Source organism: Schistocerca americana, chromosome 8 (assembly GCF_021461395.2).
Source record: "Schistocerca americana isolate TAMUIC-IGC-003095 chromosome 8, iqSchAmer2.1, whole genome shotgun sequence".
NCBI lineage: Eukaryota > Metazoa > Arthropoda > Insecta > Orthoptera > Acrididae > Schistocerca > Schistocerca americana.
The window spans coordinates 404,551,356-404,570,709 of NC_060126.1; the positions used below are offsets into that span (position 1 = coordinate 404,551,356).

Genomic DNA, 19,354 nt, shown 5'->3' on the forward strand with positions numbered 1-19,354 from the left:
AGTTATGGTGATTCTCGTGTATGACTGTGATGGCGTTATCCTAACGCATTATGTTCCTCCACGGCAGACTGTCAATGCACAGTATTACTGTTCGTTTTTGGAGCATCACCTGCGACCAGCTATGCGAAAGAAGCGGCGACGCTTTCTGCGCAACCCACCCATCATTTTGCACGACAATGCGCGGTCGCATACAGCGCAAGCTGTGGCTGCTCTGTTCGGTCGATGCGACTGGAAAGTACTGTACCATCCACCATACTGCCCGGACTTACGTCCGTGTGACTTTGATTTGATTCAGAAGATGAAGGAACAACTCCGTGGCATTCGCTTCAGAACTGTTCCAGAGATTCGACAGGCAGTAGACCGCTCCATTCGCGCCATCAACAGAACAGGCTCTGCTAACGGTATACTACGCCTTCCACATTGCTGGCAACGGGTTCTACACAACGCTGGTGACTACTTTGAAGCACAGTAACAGTGGCAAACACGTAACTCTTTTGTATCGGTTATGAATAAATAGTTGCCACTATTTAAGTTCCAACCCTCGTATTTTTGCAGCTGGCAACCCTACAGGGGCCCAAAGTAGGTGTAGTGTGCTGGGCCACTGTTGGCGACAACATGTCCCTGTACAAAATCTGCGTAGAACTGTCAAACCTCGCGAGTTCCATCCCTTGCATGTATGTATTGAAGTGGGGACCTAGAAACGACGGAGAAGCTTCATCACGCCGTAGCCGTCAGTGGTTCACAACCCAACAACGGGCCACAGCATTTCACCCACCCCACCGTCGCCCCACACCTACATCTACATCTACATCTACATTTATACTCCGCAAGCCACCCAACGGTGTGTGGCGGAGGGCACTTTACGTGCCACTGTCATTACCTCCCTTTCCTGTTCCAGTCGCCTATGGTTCGCGGGAAGAACGACTGTCTGAAAGCCTCCGTGCGCGCTCTAATCTCCCTAATTTTACATTCGTGATCTCCTCGGGAGGTATAAGTAGGGGGAAGCAATATATTCGATACCTCATCCAGAAACGCACGCTCTCGAAACCTGGCGAGCAAGCTACACCGCGATGCAGAGCGCCTCTCCTGCAGAGTCTGCCACTTGAGTTTGTTAAACATCTCCGTAACGCTATCACGATTACCAAATAACCCTGTGACGAAACGCGCCGCTCTTCTTTGGATCTGTAGAAACGCGATGTATGTTGCAGCTGTTTGGGCCCCTGCAATGAAATGAGGATCAATGAGGTGGTCGCCAATGATTCCGCACCGTACATTTACAGTCCACGGTCGCTGTCGCTCTACCTGTCTGCGCCAGCGAGAATTGTCCACGGACCAGTAATGCATGTTCCGTAGATTCACTGCCCCGTGGTTTGTGAAACCCGCTTCATCGGTAAACAGGTAGAACTGCAACGCATTCTCTGTTAATGCCCATTGACAGAATTGCACTCGATGATTAAAGTCATCACCATGTAATTGCTGATGTAGCGACACATGAAACGGGTGAAAGCGGTGACGATTCAGTATGCGCATGACACTACTTTGACTCAGTCCACCGGCTCTCGCAATGTCCCGTGTACTCATGTGTGGGTTCATGGCAACAGCAGCTAACACACCAACTGCACCCGCTTCTCCTGTGACGGGCCTGTTACGGACCCGTTAGCGTGCTACGACCATACCTGTTGCATACAGTTGGCGGTAGATGTTTTACAATGTGCGGCACGTTGGATGCTCTCTGACCGGGTACCATTCTGCATACACCCTGCAGGCTTCAGCTGCATTTCGTCGACACTCGCCATAGAGGAGTATCATCTCCGCCTTTTCAGAGTTCGAATACACCATGGTCTCAGTTCCTACAACACTACACTATCACAGACGTCTGGTAACACGGTGTACTACAGTTGGTCCGCGTGCGGAGACGAATGCAGAATAACAATAGCAGCAAGCGCTACATGCGGACACTGCGACAGCTAGACCGAACCACAACAGTGCACTACAGCCACACTCGTAAACACGGTCGTCATCATAAACATGTCCCTGCAGATGCTGCTCGCCGACCGTGGCCCGTGTTTGTTACAACACGCAACTGAACGTCGGAGGTTTCAAGCGTCAACTTTAGGTTACAATATCTCCGGATGTAGTTAACATTTCACAATGCAACAAACGACACTGATTGCGTATTTGTTTATATGTTCAGATGTGCTAACAAAACTAACGTGGTTCCATTTAAAAAAACGTAGGTTTGTGTTAGAAAACATACTTCCGTGCATTTTTGTATGGTTTGTATTAAACACGAAATATATCCAGCGGTAACGTTAGGTGACTCACCCTATATATATATATGTGTGTGTGTGTGTGTGTGTGTGCAGCTATACCTAAGCAACCGAACAACTGTTGAATGAAAATTATTTTCAATTTATAATTTAATTTTTCCAATCATGAAGAATAGCACATCCATTGTAAATGTAAACAATGGCAGCTTTAAAACCGGAAGAAAATAATGCACAACAGTTATATTAATAATTACGTAGCTCTATTCTTTAACGATAGAATAATTTATTTCATTCATTTATACCGAGTTTTTCAATAACAACATAAAAATTTTCAAAGCAAAGTGTTCTCTCTCACCGCATACTTTGACAGTGCTCAAAGCACGTTTTCAGCCTCAAAACAGTACACATCAAAAAAAGTTTTTCGTCACCCAACCCGGTTCCCAGAACTCCTGAAGATAGACGTTAGCTGTGGATATTGTATCACAGACGCAGTCCCTATGACTGTTCAGAGATGTCACTAAACCCGTCCAAAGATGTAAACAACCAGGCATGAGCAGCGCCTATTAGACAGAGGGGGTCCGACAATCCAGGCGTCTCGGAGTGAACCAAAGCGCTGATGTTCGGACATGGAGGAGATACAGAGAGACAGGAACTGTCGATGATATCCCTCCTTCAGGCCGCCCGGGGGCTATTACTGCAGTGGATGACCGTTACCTACGGATTATGGCTCGGAGGAACACTGACAGCAACGCCAGCATGTTGAATAATGCTTTTAGTGTAGCCATAGGACGTCGTGTTACGACTCAAACTGTGCGGAATAGGCTGCATGATGCGCAACTTCACTCCCGACGTCTATGGCGAGGTCCATCTTCGCAACCACGACTCCATGCAGCACGGTACAGGTGGGCCCAACAACAAGCCGAATGGACCACTCAGGATTGGCATCACGTTCTCTTCAACGATGAGTGTCGCATATGCCTTCAACCAGACAATCGTCAGGGACGTGTTTGGAGGCAGCCCGGCCAGCCTGAACGTCTTAGACACACTGTCCAGCGAGTGCAACAAGGTGGAGGTTCCGTTCTGTTTTGGGGTGGCATTATGTGGGGCCGACATACGGCGCTGGTGGTCATGGAAGGCGCCGTAACGGCTGTACGATACGTGAATGCCATCCTCCGACCGATAGTGCAACCATATCGGTCATTGGCGAGGCATTCGTCTTCATGGACGACAATCGCGCCCCCACCGTGCACATCTTGCGAATGATTTCCTTCAGGATAACGCCATCGCTCGACTAGAGTGGCCAGCATGTTCTCCAGACGTGAACCCTGTCGAACAGGCCTAGGATAGATTGAAAAGGACTGTTTATGGAGGATGTGATCCACTAACCACTCTGAGGGATCTACGCCGAATCGCCGTTGAGTGGGACAATATGGACCAACAGTGCCTTGATGAACTTGTGGATAGCATGCCACGACGAATACAGGCATGCATCAACGCAAGAGAATGTGCTACTGGGTATTAGAGGTACTGGTGTGTACAGCAATCTGGACCACCATCTCTGAAGGTCTCGCTGTATAGTGCTACAACATGCAATGTGTGTTTTTCATGAGCAATAAAAATGGCGGAAATGATGTTTATGTTGATCTCAATTCCAATTTTCTGTTCAGTTTCCGTAAGTGTCGGAACCGAGGTGATGTATTTATTTCAAAAATATATTACTCAAACTACTGTACAGTACTCCCACTCAGGCATTAGGCAGCTGAGTGGGGAGAAGTGAGTGACAAATAACCGAAGTGCTTGAAGATGTAGAAGCTATTCTTTCAATAGGTCTTAACTGTGTACTGTCAGAATCATGGCCCTAATTTTCGCGTGGGATCGATTGTTGGGGCTGACATCTTGGTACTGTGGATTTTTTTCTCTTTGAAATATGTCATGTTGGTGGTGTTTCCTTGTGAGTGCTACTGACACTGAAGAGCGGAACCATTTAGATGTACCGTGTTCTGTTTTGGTCAATGTGTTTGTACCGTAATTTTTCCTTCATAGCGCAAAATATAATGTAAACTTTTAACCTGGAGACTTTTCCGGGACCTGTAAAGAACGTGAGAAAATCTCAGTAGCTGTCCAGTCTATTCCAGTCTCCTTACAAAGTATGAGAGAGAAATTAAAATCATGCTTCCATTTGCATATCCGTGTTGACCGGATAATCACGACTTATATCAGCTAAGGGCCTACAAATCAATTAATTAAAAATGAAATGGCATTAGTCAATTGATGCAATTAAATTAATTTTTCCAGTATACCGAGTAGAGAACCTATAAATGCAGGGGGAAGAGCAGTTTCCATGTTCACCAATTAATTCAGAAAATTCACAAGATGATAAAAATCTGTAGAAGTTCTTCAGCTGCGACGACGTTTAGGGGTACTAGTCCTGCCCGTATTTGGAGAACTGTCTCCACCACGGGGTCACCAACCTGAGTGCCAGGAGGCGGAGCTTCCCCTCCGGCCGAAAGCAGCAGCAACCATTTGCAATGCTACCTCCAGTCGAGTTGGCTGCACGGACCTTTCCTTTTTGGAGGAGGCACGCTGCTGTTCTGTATCCGAGGTGACTGAACTACGGAGGAGCGGTCTCCCAGCCCCACATCGTTGCAGTTCTTGGTCGACTTCACTTCGTTATTAGTACTAGTGAGGGAGTCGACGCCATGTTACTGTATATGTGTTGGTTCCATCACCTTGGAAGGAACTATGTGTAGATTCAGTCAGCTTTAGTCGAGACGTTTGATGAGGAATGCTCCGTGTTAAAATGGAAATAGGCTATTTGCCCCACAAGAACCTCCATCAACGCTAAGGCAGTAAGCGTTGCCGCGTTGTCCATTTATGTGTTCGTATGACATGACTCCTCATGACTAACTACCATCGTTCGTGCTTCTCTCTTCGCAAAACTCACCAATTTTTCCGGTTATCGCCCTCTACAGGGACTGGAGAGGACATCTTTACTCGTATGATCATCACTGTATTTCATGCGTGAAGGCTATTTCTTTTTTTCGAAGTCTGGTCGGTTGCGGAATGGAAACCGCGGTGAAAATCAAAAACGTATTATCTGCAACATTTAGCTACGCCTTCCAACTACTTCTGTAGGTAGTCGTTGCTCCGACTTAGACATATGTTGTAGTGTTGTCCCAATTTTCCAACACCCTTTCCGTATAAGGCAACACCTGTGCTTACCGCCAATTTTCTACCCTGGTCAGCAGCTCATTGTCTGCGCAAAAATGCTGCCCTCACAGCCAGCGGTTCACGTGAGCAAAGAGCTGAAAAATCTCAGAGGGAGCTATGTCCGGGCTGTGTGATGGGCGATCAACCACTTCCCATGAGAATCGCTGCAGGAGCGTTTCTGTTGCAGCCGAAGTGTGCGGCCGAGCATTGTCATGGACAAGGACAGCGACTGACGACATTCCTCTTCGCTTGTTCTGCATTTCCCTTCCAAGAAGAATTTCTGGAATCACCTGATGCACTAGATGAGCAAGATCTGTTCACACCCGCTTCCTTCTCTGACCACCAGCATCATAAACTTTTGTACGTCTTGCTTCAAAGTTCCTGCACCATTGCCGCACTTTTCTATGACGAGTCACGGTTACGATATGTGGGGCTGCGTGAAATTTGGCGGAACTCCTCAGCCTGGAGAAATCGAGTAACTGCACGAACTTCAGACTTGACGGGAGATGTGACGCGATCGATTGGCGTACTAGAGGCACTACCCAACATCTGTGCAAAGCCGGCCGCTGTGGCCGATCGGTTCTAGATGCTTCAGTCCAGAATCGCGCTCCTGCTGCGGTCGCAGGTTCGAATCCTGCCTCGGGCATGGATGTGTGTGATGTCTTTAGGTTAGTTAGGTTTAAGTAGTTCTAAGTCTAGGGGACTGATGACCTCAGATGTTAAGTCCCATAGTGCTTAGAGCCATTTGAACCATGTGTGTAAATAGTCGGAGTTTTAATGTGGTTTTAATTTCGCAATCGATCGGTAACGGGAAAAAGTAGCCCTCGTATATTTATCTTATCCTACAGCACGTTAGCACTTCGACCTACAGGCTACATTACGGGTTGGCTAAATACCATTTTCTGTGAGAAGACTATCTCGCGTTTGTGTGTTTTTATCGTAAATATATCTGATTTCATTTTATTTCACTGTTTTACTGGTCGACATTTTCCCTTCTGTGCCCTTCATTAATTAAGTCTTTAATAGAAACAATGGAATCCCGTGCTGTAAGTGATAAAAGCTGTTCTCCGTACTGTCCAGGGAACAGAAGATTAGCATGTGAGACTGGTTTTATTTGCTGATAGCCGAACAGCGATAGGTTCCACACCGCATTTCCATTCAACAAACCTACAGCTGCAAACCAAACCAAACCGAACGCCAGGATCAATGATTTCTTCTAGCTTTCCTAAGTTCGTCCCACGCGCCCTGCTGTTCATTAACCTTTCAGAATTTTAGACTGGCCTCACCCATTATTCTGAAACTCGTAATTTCATAAATACTGTTTGTTATTTCTCTCTGCAGCCACTACAAGTGAGCCAATTACGGTTGGGAAAATGTGATATCAGGACAGGGAAGTGGACACAATTACCCATGGCACGCGAATTTTTAAGAGACGAGGATGACGCATTCACGTCTGTTACAGATACACCTGAAAATGCGCAACGTACACGACTCCCGGAATAAAGTACAATTTTAAAATGCAGCCCGGTGGAATAATACCTTATTTTGAATTGGCAGACATTCTAAAGTAGACGCTAATTTCCAAACCTACAAAATATCAGGAACCGCTATTGAGTTAAGAATCTATAGATATTTTTGATCTGCCTACGTATCGTCCAAGTAAAGATCACGAATCGAGATTAGTCTAATTACAGAACGCACAGAAGTCATTCTTCCCACAATCCATACGTGACTGGAACGGAAAGAAAACGGAAGATATGGTACAATGGTAAGTACACCCTGCCAGGCATTTCAGTGGTTTGCAGAGTATGTATGTAGACGTAATGACAGTGTTATAAGAGAGTCAATAGAGATGAAAGTGACCGATCAACTCATGAACCATGACACGGGGGTACCAGCTCCACTCGTCATCAACAGATATCGCCAGATAGCAGCGAAATTATACTACAAGACTTGGGTTTCTGACAACCCACTTCTCAACCAACTCGGACAAACCAATGACGACCGGGACCGTCACAAACGGCCAGTGGCACTTCTCCACCTTTGAAGAGAGGAGGCCGCAAGAAGAGGACACTGCCCATGAAACTGCCAATCGTGAAGACGCATAAACACTAGAAGCACTTGACGACATAGCCCAAGAATCAGTAGGCGAAACCTCCAATGGGTTAATACTACACACAGGCCGGGACGAAATACCCGCAGAAGAGGCATGTGCAGGGTACCAGCTGTGTAGAGCATGGGATCCTGCTCTGGAATTGTTGAAGAAGCAACGGGGACAGCTGCAGCACTCCACAAATAGATAGAACTGAGGGCGTGGACATGGAGAAGAATCCCCATACAGAGTTCTAGGCGCACCAGACTGAAGATGGAACGCCCAGAGTCGGGTCTGACGGGCGCGCACCGCAGAGGGAACATATAGAACCGCAGCGGACCGGAAATGGAATGGCAACGCCCCAGCAGATCACAGTGAGCAGGAGACGACCACAGGAGGAATGCCTGGTACCACAGACGGGATTCCAAACACACCAGACCGAAGATGGAACACCCAGGGGTGTGTCTGCCGGGCGCGGACCGCAAAGAGAACAGCCAGGACTGCAGCGGACGATAAAGGGAACGGCAATGTTCGCAGCTGGCGGGTGCGGACCGCAGAGGGAGCGCCTGGTGAAGCGGGGAAGACCACAGGCATAAATACTGGACCAGGTCCACTCCTCCGCGTAGTCGAACATATAACACACAACATGAACAAAGCCACAGGGGCCGTGTTCCTTGGCATCGAAAAGGCTTTCGTCCGACTCTGGCACAATGGACTCATATGCAGACTAAGCGAAGCTGGTTTCCCGGACGGACTCGTACGTCTCATACACTCATATCTCACGAACAGGTGTTTCAACACTAACGTGCAGGATAAACAATCAACACAACATGGTGTCCAAGCTGGAGTACCCCAAGGAAGCATCCTAGGGCCCATCTTGTTTAATCTGTACATTAACGACTTCCCAGCAACACAAAACACGACGTTAGCCATCTACACGGATGACACCGCCATCCTTGCGCAAGATTGGAAACCGTTGAACATCAATTCACGAATACAGACAGCGCTCAGAACAGCTGAGCCTTGGTTGGAGCGATGGCGTATTAAAATAAACGTCGACAAGTGCGAAGCAGTTCTGTTCACACGTAGACCGAACCTACTGCGCAAACATCAACACTGTAAACCAATAACACTACATACACGCCCAATACGTTTCCGAGAGAAAGTCAGATACCTAGGTGTCTGGCTGGACCGGAAACTTACATGGGGGGACCACATCGAATACGTTGCCAACCGAGCGCACGCGAGGTTCAAACAGCTCTACCCAATGCTCAACAGGGGAAGCACACTCAATAGGAGGGTGTCGAGGTCCATATACATGACACTGATTAGACCTCTGATGACGTACGCAGCTCCCGTCTGGGTATATGCAGCTCCTACACGACTGCGCCGCCTGCAGATCATACAGAACAAAGTGCGACGAGCCGGCCAGTGTGACCGAGCCGTTCTAGTCGCTTCAGTCTGGAACTGCGTTACCGCTACGGTCGCAGGTTCGTATCCTGCCTCGGGCGTGGATGTGTGTGATGTCCTTAGGTTAGTTAGGTTTAAGTAGTTCTAAGTTCTAGGGGACTGATGACCTCAGCTGTTAAGTCCCATATTGCTCAGAGCCATTTGAACCAAAGTGCTACGAATCCTTAGCAACGCTCCACGCTACACGCACACCGTGGATCTTCACCATGAATACTGCGTTGATACCCTCAAGGAAGTATTCAAAAAACACGCCACACGACTATACAGGAACTCGAGACACTCGAACAATCCTTTCATCCTCACTCTGGAAAACTACGATCACAACCATAGGTGGAAGCACTAGCGGCCAAAGACACTGCTAGCTAGGGCACAGCCACCTATGGTAAACTAACATACGCAAACAAGCCCCTGCATATCAGCAACACTGACTGGTAATTACCAGCTGCTATTAGAGCCGACCAACAGGCCACAGCAGGGACACCGACGAGCTCGCCTACTGACGCACAAACAAACCGCCAACATTACCTTACACTCTGCATCCGATATATGACCTATCGGACACAAAAACGATAATAAACCTAACTGTTGCAGGTTGCTGACGCTGAACGAGGACTCTACACCGGCACCCAGTGCCAGCCTCCGAGCAACACAACCGCACAACGTCAAAGATATCGGCATGCATGATACCCACTACTAACAAAGCCTACCCCTGCACGAACTATAGCAGGCAGCAAGACATCCGCTACTGCTCTTACCACCCGAGGTTTTTTTCCCTTGGCTCTTGCCTTCGCACTTTTTTTCCTCTGCCCTTCAAACCGCTACCTTACGTTCGACTTCTTCGACCCAATCTATCTCCAGATGAGTGCGTATTAATGGTTAACCTTAACCAGACGTACGCAAACATCGCAGTACCCACATCCTACGACACCTCACTTTAGTGAATACTAACCCTCGTGCAGAGATGGCAGTAGACCTATTGAGTTGGCCATCATGCCGGTGTGGGCGTGGATGGGCTCCACCTCTTATATATATATATATATATAGGGTGTTACAAAAAGGTACGGCCAAACTTTCAGGAAACACTCCTCACACACAAAGAAAGAAAGTATGTTATGCGGACATGTGTCCGGAAACGCTTACTTTCCATGTTAGAGCTCATTTTATTACTTCTCTTCAAATCACACTAATCATGGAATGGAAACACACAGCAACAGAACGTACCAGCGTGACTTCAAACACTTTGTTACAGGAAATGTTCAAAATGTCCTCCGTTAGCGAGGATACATGCATGCACCCTCCGTCGCATGGAATCCCTGATGCGCTGATGCAGCCCTGGAGAATGGCGTCTTGTATCACAGCCGTCCACAATACGAGCACGAAGAGTCGCTACATTTGGTACCGGGGTTGCGTAGACAAGAGCTTTTAAATGCCCCCATAAATGAAAGTCAAGAGGGTTGAGGTCAGGAGAGCGTGAAGGCCATGGAATTGGTCCGCCTCTACCAATCCATCGGTCACCGAATCTGTTGTTGAGAAGCGTACGAACACTTCGACTGAAATGCGCAGGAGCTCCATCGTGCATGAACCACATGTTGTATCGTACTTGTAAAGGCACATGTTCTAGCAGCACAGGTAGAGTATCCCGTATGAAATCATGATAACGTGCTCCACTGAGCGTAGGTGGAAGAACATGGGGCTCAATCAAGACACACCAACAATGCACGCCCAAACGTTCACAGAAAATCTGTGTTGATGACGTGATTGCACAATTGCGTGCGGATTCTCGTCAGCCCACACATGTTGATTGTGAAAATTTACAATTTGATCACGTTAGAATGAAGCCTCATACGTAAAGAGAACATTTGCACTGAAATGAGGATTGACACATTGTTGGATGAACCATTCGCAGTAGTGTACCCGTGGAGGCCAATCAGCTGCTGATAGTGCCTGCACACGCTGTACATGGTACGGAAACAACTGGTTCTCCCGTAGCACTCTCCATACAGTGACGTGGTCAAGGTTACCTTGTACAGCAGCAACTTCTCTGACGCTGACATTAGGGTTATCGTCAACCGCACGAAGAATTGCCTCGTCCATTGCAGATGTCCTCGTCGTTCTAGGTCTTTCCCAGTCGCGAGTCATAGGCTTTAATGTTCCGTGCTCCCTAAGACGCCGTTCAATTGCTTCGAACGTCTTCCTGTCGGGACACCTTCGTTCTGGAAATCTGTCTCGATACAAACGTACCGCACCACGGCTATTGCCCCGTGCTAATCCATACATCAAATGGGCATCTGCCAACTCCGCATTTGTAAACATCGCACTGACTGCAAAACCACGTTCGTGATGAACGCTAACCTGTTGATGCTACGTACCGATGTGCTTGATGTTAGTACTGTAGAGCAATGAGTCGCTTGTCAACACAAGCACCGAAGTCAACATTACCTTCCTGCAATTGGGCCAACTGGTGGTGAATCGAGGAAGTACAGTACGTACTGACGAAACTAAAATGAGCTCTAACATGGAAATTAAGCGTTTCCGGACACATGTCCACATAACATCTTTTCTTTATTTGTGTGTGAGGAATGTTTCCTGAAAGTTTGGCCGTCCTTTTTTGTAACACCCTGGATGTATAGGAGTAGTCTCAGGTCGCACCTGATGAAGGTAACGAGCTACGATACCGAAATATCGTGCAAGTACGACGGTGATATCCGACAGGACACCGGACAACCCAAGATGTCAAGCTGTATGTCGTTTGGAAATACGCCGAGGATGAGAAAAGGGTTGCACAGCGGGATGGTGTGGGTACCAGGAAGAGCTGAGCGGCCACTCACCTGGCCGGCGGTCTGCGGTCGCCGCTGCCGACTCCTCCGACGGGCAGCACCGAAACCTGGGGCCGCCTCGTCGTCCTGTCCCTGTCAACAGACGAGGGCCGCTGGAAGCCGCTCTCCGACAGCCTGCGCAACACAACACAGCACGGGGCCGCTACAGCTGCCGCGCCTCAACACACTGGCGATGCGCCACCTAAAATCTGTGTTGTCATGACACTGCAACAACAGTGCTGAACCAGAATGCTGCTATAACTGATGTTTTATTGTTGGATGTGAGGTACGCCATGTAACTTACCTGTGCATCACAACACCTCAGCATGATGCCGAGAATGGAAGTGCTTGGCACACGAAAACGCAAGTAAAAACGAATATAGGCGCGAAAACATCGCGAAAAACTGAACTACATTCTAGAAGATAGGTTAATTCCCAGGAAAAAACTTTCTGATCAACATCGGTTGGGCTGGCCGTGGTGGCCACGCGGTTCTAGGCGCTTCAGTCCGGAACCGCGTGACTGCTACGGTCGCAGGTTCGAATCCTGCCTCGGGCATGGATGTGTGTGATGTCCTTAGGTTAGTTAGGTTTAAGTAGTTCTAAACTCTAGGGGACTGATAACCTCAGATGTTAAGTCCCATAGTGCTCAGAGCCATTTGAGCCATTTCGAACATCGGTTGGTCGCAGATGACAAGCTACCTGTAGTAATTAACACACAGGTGATCCTGAAAATTCATGCACACCGAATGTAAAGGTATTTACAAAAAGAAACGATCTGTTGTTTGAACTAAAGATGCACATAATTTTATAATCATTTAACAAAAATGTTCACATTGCAGAATAAATAAAAACGAAAACCTACTTATGACGGCACAGTGGTGCTGAAACATGTTTGGGTACTGAGAAAAACGGTGTTTTGCATGACTGGCGGACCTCACATCCAACAATTTTAACTGCAAACACGGCCAATACAAACAGCTGCAAATCAAAATGATGGATGATGTTTTATTGCTGTACGTTATGCGGTAGCAAATAGCCTATTTCAGCTCTACGGCTAACTTAACGCTACTTGCATGCAAATAATATTTGTTAACAGTTGCAAATAACAAAAATTCTTTGATTGTTTGACGATACTTACATCCACGCTGCATCGTTGTGCTGTCGCTGCCTTTTGCTGTCTAAGGAACTGCAGTTGCAGCCTAATAATATATTTGTTATTCAAAAAATGGTTCAAATGGCTCTGAGCACTATGGGACTTAACTGCTGAGGTCATCAGTCCCCTAGTCTTAGAACTACTTAAACCTAACTAACCTAAGGACATCACACACACCCACGCCCGAGGCAGGATGCGAACGTGCGACCGTAGCGGTCGCGGTTCCAGACTGTAGCGCCTAGAACCGCTTGGCCGCTCTGACGGCCATTTATTTGTTATTCATATACTTTACTTATGGGGTGGATTGTTGGGAATGTTAGCTTAACTCTTTTAACGATGGTATTACTGTTGTAGCGTTGACATCTATGATTGACAGCAAATCCAGCAATACAGTGTCGTTACAATTTGTTTATTTATTTGCCTATGTATAATCTTTGTTATGTTATCGTAGTATGTACATCTTGTAAGTAGGCTGTTTAGGTTTTTGTGTTGATAACGCCACGTAGCGCTCTGTATGAAAATCACTGACTGTGCTGTGTGCAGTCTGTGGCTGGCTGGACTCAATGTTGGAATATTCGCTTGTGTAGTGTTGGGCAGTTGGATGTTAACAGCACGTAGCGTTGGGCAGTTGGAAGTGAGCTGTCAGCAGTGGTGGATGTGGAGAGAGAGATGCCAGAGTTTTGAGAGGTCACTATAAGCGGACGATCTGGACGTGTCAGAAAAAGGAAATTTGTAAAGAAGGATGTCATGAATTGATGTAAGGAATATTGAATATTATTAAGGTAAATACATTGTTTGTTATCTATCAAAATCTTTCATTTGCTAACTATGCCTGTCAGTAGTTGGTGCCTTCAGTAGTTAGTGCCTTCAGTAGTTAGAATCTTTTATTTAGTTGGCAGTACTGGCGCTCGCTGTATTGCAGTAGTTCGAGTAACGAAGATTTTTGTGAGGTAAGTGATTTATGAAAGGTATAGGTTATTGTTAGTCAGGGATTATTGAACGTGAGGAGAGGGGCTAGTGTAACTGTTTAATACAAACCATACAAAAATGCACAGAAGTATGTTTTTTAACACAAACCTACGTTTTTTTAATGGAACCACGTTAGTTTTGTTAGCACATCTGAACATATAAACAAATACGTAATCAGTGTCGTTTCTTGCATTGTAAAATGTTAATTACATCCGGAGATATTGTAACCTAAAGTTGACGCTTGAAACCTCCGACGTTCAGTTGGGTGTTGTAACAAACACTTCATTGCAGGGGCCCAAACAGCTGCAGCATACATCGCGTTTCTACTGAATGATCTGCCAACGTTGCTCGAAAATGTCCCACTGGAAACGCGTCGACGTATGTGGTATCAGCATGATGGTGCACCTGCACATTCCGCAATTAACACTAGGCTGACCCTTGACAGGATGTTCGACGGGCGTTTCACAGGACGTGGAGGACGCATAAATTGGCCAGCCCGTTCTCCTGATCTTACCCCTCTGGACTTCTTTCTGTGGGTTACGTTAAAGGAGAATGTGTACCATGATGTGCCTACAACCCCAGAGGACATGAAACAACGTATTGTGGCAGCCTGCGGCGACATTACACCAGATGTACTGCGGCGTGTACGACATTCATTACGCCAGAGATTGCAATTGTGTGCAGCAAATGATGGCCACCACATTGAACATCTATTGGCCTGACATGTCGGGACACACTATATTCCACCCCGTAATTGAAAACGGAAACCACGTGTGTACGTGTACCTCACCTCTCATGGTAATGTACATGTGCGTCAGTGAAAAAGACCAATAAAAAGGTGTTAGCATGTGGACGTAATGTGCTGTTCCAGTCTCTTCTGTACCTAAGGTCCATCACCGTTCCCTTTGGATCCCTACGTAATTCGGTGCTCTCCGATACACACGCTCGAACAGCGGAGGAGTGGTACTCAAGCGTCAACTTTAGGTTACAATATCTCCGGATGTAATTAACATTTTACAATGTAACAAACGGCACTGATTACGTATTTGTTTATACGTTCAGATGTGCTAACAAAACTAACGGAGTTCCATTTAAAAAAACGTAGGTTTGTGTTAAAAAACATACTTCCGTGCATTTTTGTATGGTTTGTATTAACCAGTTACACTAGCCCCTCTCCTCACGTTCGGTCTGTGGAATCGATTCGTCAGTATTTGATGTGGTTTACGAAATATACCCAGCGGTAATGTTAGGTGACTCACCGTGTATATATGTATATATATTGTTTGGCCAGTTTAGTGATGATCAGAATAAGTAAAGAGAGAACGTTTCAATCTTTATCTTCTTTTTCTTTTGGATAATCTGGAATCGGGCTTTTTATTTCTTTCTCATCAGTTTTCTGACTGGTTTGATGCGTCCCGTCACGAATTCTTCTCCTGTAGCAACCTCTTCATCTCAGAGTCCCACTTGCAACCTAGATCCTCAGTTATTTGCTGAATGTATCCCAATCTCTGTCTTACTCTACTGTTTTCACCCTCTACAGCCCCCTTTAGTACCATGTAAGTCATTCCTTCATGTTTTAACATATGTCCTATCATCCTGTTCCTTCTCCTTGTCAGTGTTTTCCACATAATCCATTCTTCTCCCATTCTACTCAGAATCTCCTCATTCCTTACCTTAACAGTCCACCTAATTTTTAACATTCGTCTGTAACACCACAGCTCAAATGTTTCGACTCTCTTCTGTTCCTGTTTCGCAAAGTCAATGTTTCACTATCATGCAATGCTGTGCTCCAAACGTACATTCTCAAAAATTTTTTCCTCTGATTAACCCCTATGTTTGATACTAGTAGATTTCTCATGGCCAGGAATGCTCTTTGTACCAGAGCTAGTCTGCTTTTGTCCTCTTCTTTGCCCCGTCAGTCATTGGTAGTTTTACTCCCCAAATAATAGAATTCCTTAACTTTATCTACTTTGTGATCATCAATCCTGATGTTAAAATCCTCGCTGTTGTCATTTCTGATACTTCACATTACTTTCGTCTTTCTTCGATTTACTCCCTGTCCTCATTGAACTGTTCATTTCGTTCAGCAGACCATGTAATACTTCTTCACTTCCTCTGAGGTAGCAATGTCATCAGCTAATATTATCATTGATATGCTTTTACTCTGCATTTTAATTCCAATCTTGTACTAATGTTTTATTTCATCACCGCTTCTTCGATTTATAGACTGAACGGGAGTGGCGAAATACTGCATCCCTGTCTTACTCCCTTTTTAATCCGAGCACTTTGTTTCTCGTTTCTATTCTTATTATTCCCTCTTGGCTCTTGTACATGTTGTGTATTACCCGTCTCTCCCTATAGCTTTCCTCAGAATTTCGAATATCTTGCACCATTTGACGTTGTCGAACGATTTTTTTTAGTTCGACAAATCCTCTGAAAGAATCTTGATTTTTCTGTAGTCTTGCTTCCGATATTACCCGTCAGAACTGTCTCTCTGGTGCCTTTACCTTTCCTAAGGCCAAACTGATCTTCATCTAACGCATCCTCAATTTTCTTCTTCTGCATACACTACTGGCCATTAAAATTGCTACACCACGAAGATGAAGTGCTACAGACGCGAAATTTAACCGACAGGAAGAAGATGCTGTGATATGCAAATGATTAGCTTTTCAGAGCATTCACATAAGGTTGGCGCCGGTAGCGACACCTACGACGTGCCGACATGAGTAAAGTTTCCAACCGATTTCTCATACACTAACAGCAGTTGACCGGCATTGACTGGTGCAACGTTGTTGTGATGCCTCCTGTAAGGGCCGGCCGAAGTGGCCGTGCGGTTAAAGGCGCTGCAGTCTGGAACCGCAAGACCGTTACGGTCGCAGGTTCGAATTCTTCCTCGGGCATGGATGTTTGAGATGTTCTTAGGTTAGTTAGGTTTAACTAGTTCTAAGTTCTAGGTTACTAATGACCTCAGCAGTTGAGTCCCATAGTGCTCAGAGCCATTTGAACCTCGTGTAAGGAGGAGAAATGAGTACCATCACGTTTCCGACTTTGATAAAGATCGGATTGTAGCCTATCGCGATTGCGGGTTATCGTGTCGCGACATTGCTGCTCGCGTTGGTCGAGATCCAATTACTGTTAGCAGAGTATGGAATCGGTGGTTTCAGGAGGGTAATACGAAACGCCGTGCTGGATCCCAGCGGCCTCGTATCAGTAACAGTCGAGATGACAGGCATCTTATCCGCATGGCTGTAACGGATCGTGAACCCACGTCTCGATGGGGACGTTTGCAAGACAACAACCATCTGCACGAACAGTTCGACGACATTTGCAGTAGTATGGACTATCAGCTCGGAGACCATGGCTGCGGTTACCCTTGACGCTGCATCACAGACAGGAGCGCCTGCGATGGTGTACTCAACTACGAACCTGGCGCCACGAATGGCAAAACGTAATTTTTTCGGATGAATCCAGGTTCTGTTTACAGCATCATGATGGTCGCATCCGTGTTTGGCGACATCGCGGTGAACGCGCATTGGAAGCGTGTATTCGTCATCGCCATACTAGCGTATCATCCGGCGTGATGGTATGGGGTGCCATTGGTTACACGTCTCGGTCACCTCTTGTTCGCATTGACGGCACTTTGAACAGTGGACGTTACAATTCAGATGTGGTACGACCCGTGGCTCTACCCTTCAGCCGGCCGGAGTGGCCGTGCGGTTCTAGGCGCTACAGTCTGGAACCGAGCATCCGCTACGGTCGCAGGTTCGAATCCTGCCTCGGGCATGGATGTGTGTGATGTCCTTAGGATAGTTAGGTTTAATTAGTTCTAAGTTCTAGGCGACTGATGACCTCGGAAATCGCATAGTGCTCAGAGCAATTTGTACCATCAACCCTTCATTAGATCCCTGCGAAACATTTCAGCAGGATAATGCACGACCGCATGTTGCAGGTCCTGTACGGGCCTTTCTGGGTACAGAAAATGTTCGACTGCTGCCCTGGCTCGCACATTCTCCAGATTTCTCAAAAAAATTGTTCAAATGGCTCGGAGCACTATGGGACTTAACATCTATGGTCATCAGTCCCCTAGAACTTAGAACCACTTAAACCTAACTATCCTAAGGACATCACACACATCCATGCCCGAGGCAGGATTCGAACCTGCGACCGTAGCGGATGCTCGGTTCCAGACTGTAGCGCCTAGAACCGCACGGCCACTCCGGCCGGCTGAAGGGTAGAGCCACGGGTCGTACCACATCTGAATTGTAACGTCCACTGTTCAAAGTGCCGTCAATGCGAACAAGAGGTGACCGAGACGTGTAACCAATGGCACCGCATACCATCACGCCGGATAATACGCTAGTATGGCGATGACGAATACACGCTTCCAATGTGCGTTCACCGCGATGTCGCCAAACACGGAAGCGACCATCATGATGCTGTAAACAGAACCTGGATTCATCCGAAAAAATTACGTTTTGCCATTCGTGCCGCCAGGTTCGTAGTTGAGTACACCATCCCAGGCGCTCCTGTCTGTGATGCAGCGTCAAGGGTAACCGCAGCCATGGTCTACGAGCTGATAGTCCATACTGCTGCAAACGTCGTCGAACTGTTCGTGCAGATGGCTGTTGTCTTGCAAACGTCCCCATCTGTTGACTCAGGGATCGAGACGTGGCTGCACGATCGGTTACAGCCATGCGGATAAGATGCCTGTCATCTCGACTGCTAGTGATACGAGGCCGTTGGGATCCAGCACGGCGTTTCGTATTACCCTCCTGAACCCACCGAATCCATATTCTGCCAACAGTAATTGGATCTCGACCAACGCGAGCAGCAATGTCGCGACGCGATAGCCCGCAATCGCGATAGGCTACAATCCGACCTTTATCAAAGTCGGAAACGTGATGGTACGCATTTCTCCTCCTTACACGAGGCATCACAACAACGTTTCGCCAGTCAATGCCGGTCAACTACTGTCTGTGTATGAGAAATCGGTTGGAAACTTTCCTCATGTTAGTACGTTGTAGGTGTCGCATCCAGCACCAACCTTGTGTGAATGCTTTGAAATGCTAATCATTTGCATATCACAGCATCTTCTTCCTGTCGGTAGAATTTCGGGTCTGTAGCACGTCATCTTCGTGGTGTAGCGGTTTTAATGGCCAGTAGTGTATAATAGTCTTTACAATAGGTATATGTCTCGTCTTCTTTAGTAATGTGTTTGCTTCGTTGGATATATCTCCTACGTAAGTTTGAGGTATGTGTTTGAACTTTTACTCTATGAGTATTTCTTTTTCTTGTTTTACGTCGTTATGGATGTTAATAGGCTTAGGTTTACTGTTTTTTTCGTATAGTTCTCTCGCTATGCTGGGATCGAATT

General features: G+C 46.7%; 1 protein-coding gene across 3 annotated transcripts in view; it reads right to left on the reverse strand.

Annotated features, from left to right (window-relative positions):
• LOC124545286 (serine protease filzig-like) overlaps positions 1–19,354 on the reverse strand; it is a 362,293-nt gene that overhangs the window by 105,265 nt on the left and 237,674 nt on the right. Inside the window, exon 5 of one of the 3 annotated variants that reach the window (XM_047124172.1) lies at positions 11,871–11,951. In XM_047124172.1, coding sequence (XP_046980128.1) covers positions 11,871–11,951 — 81 coding nt within the window. Of the gene's footprint in view, positions 1–11,870; positions 11,994–19,354 lie in introns of all 3 variants that reach the window. The other 2 variants (XM_047124170.1, XM_047124171.1) reach the window with 2 other exon arrangements.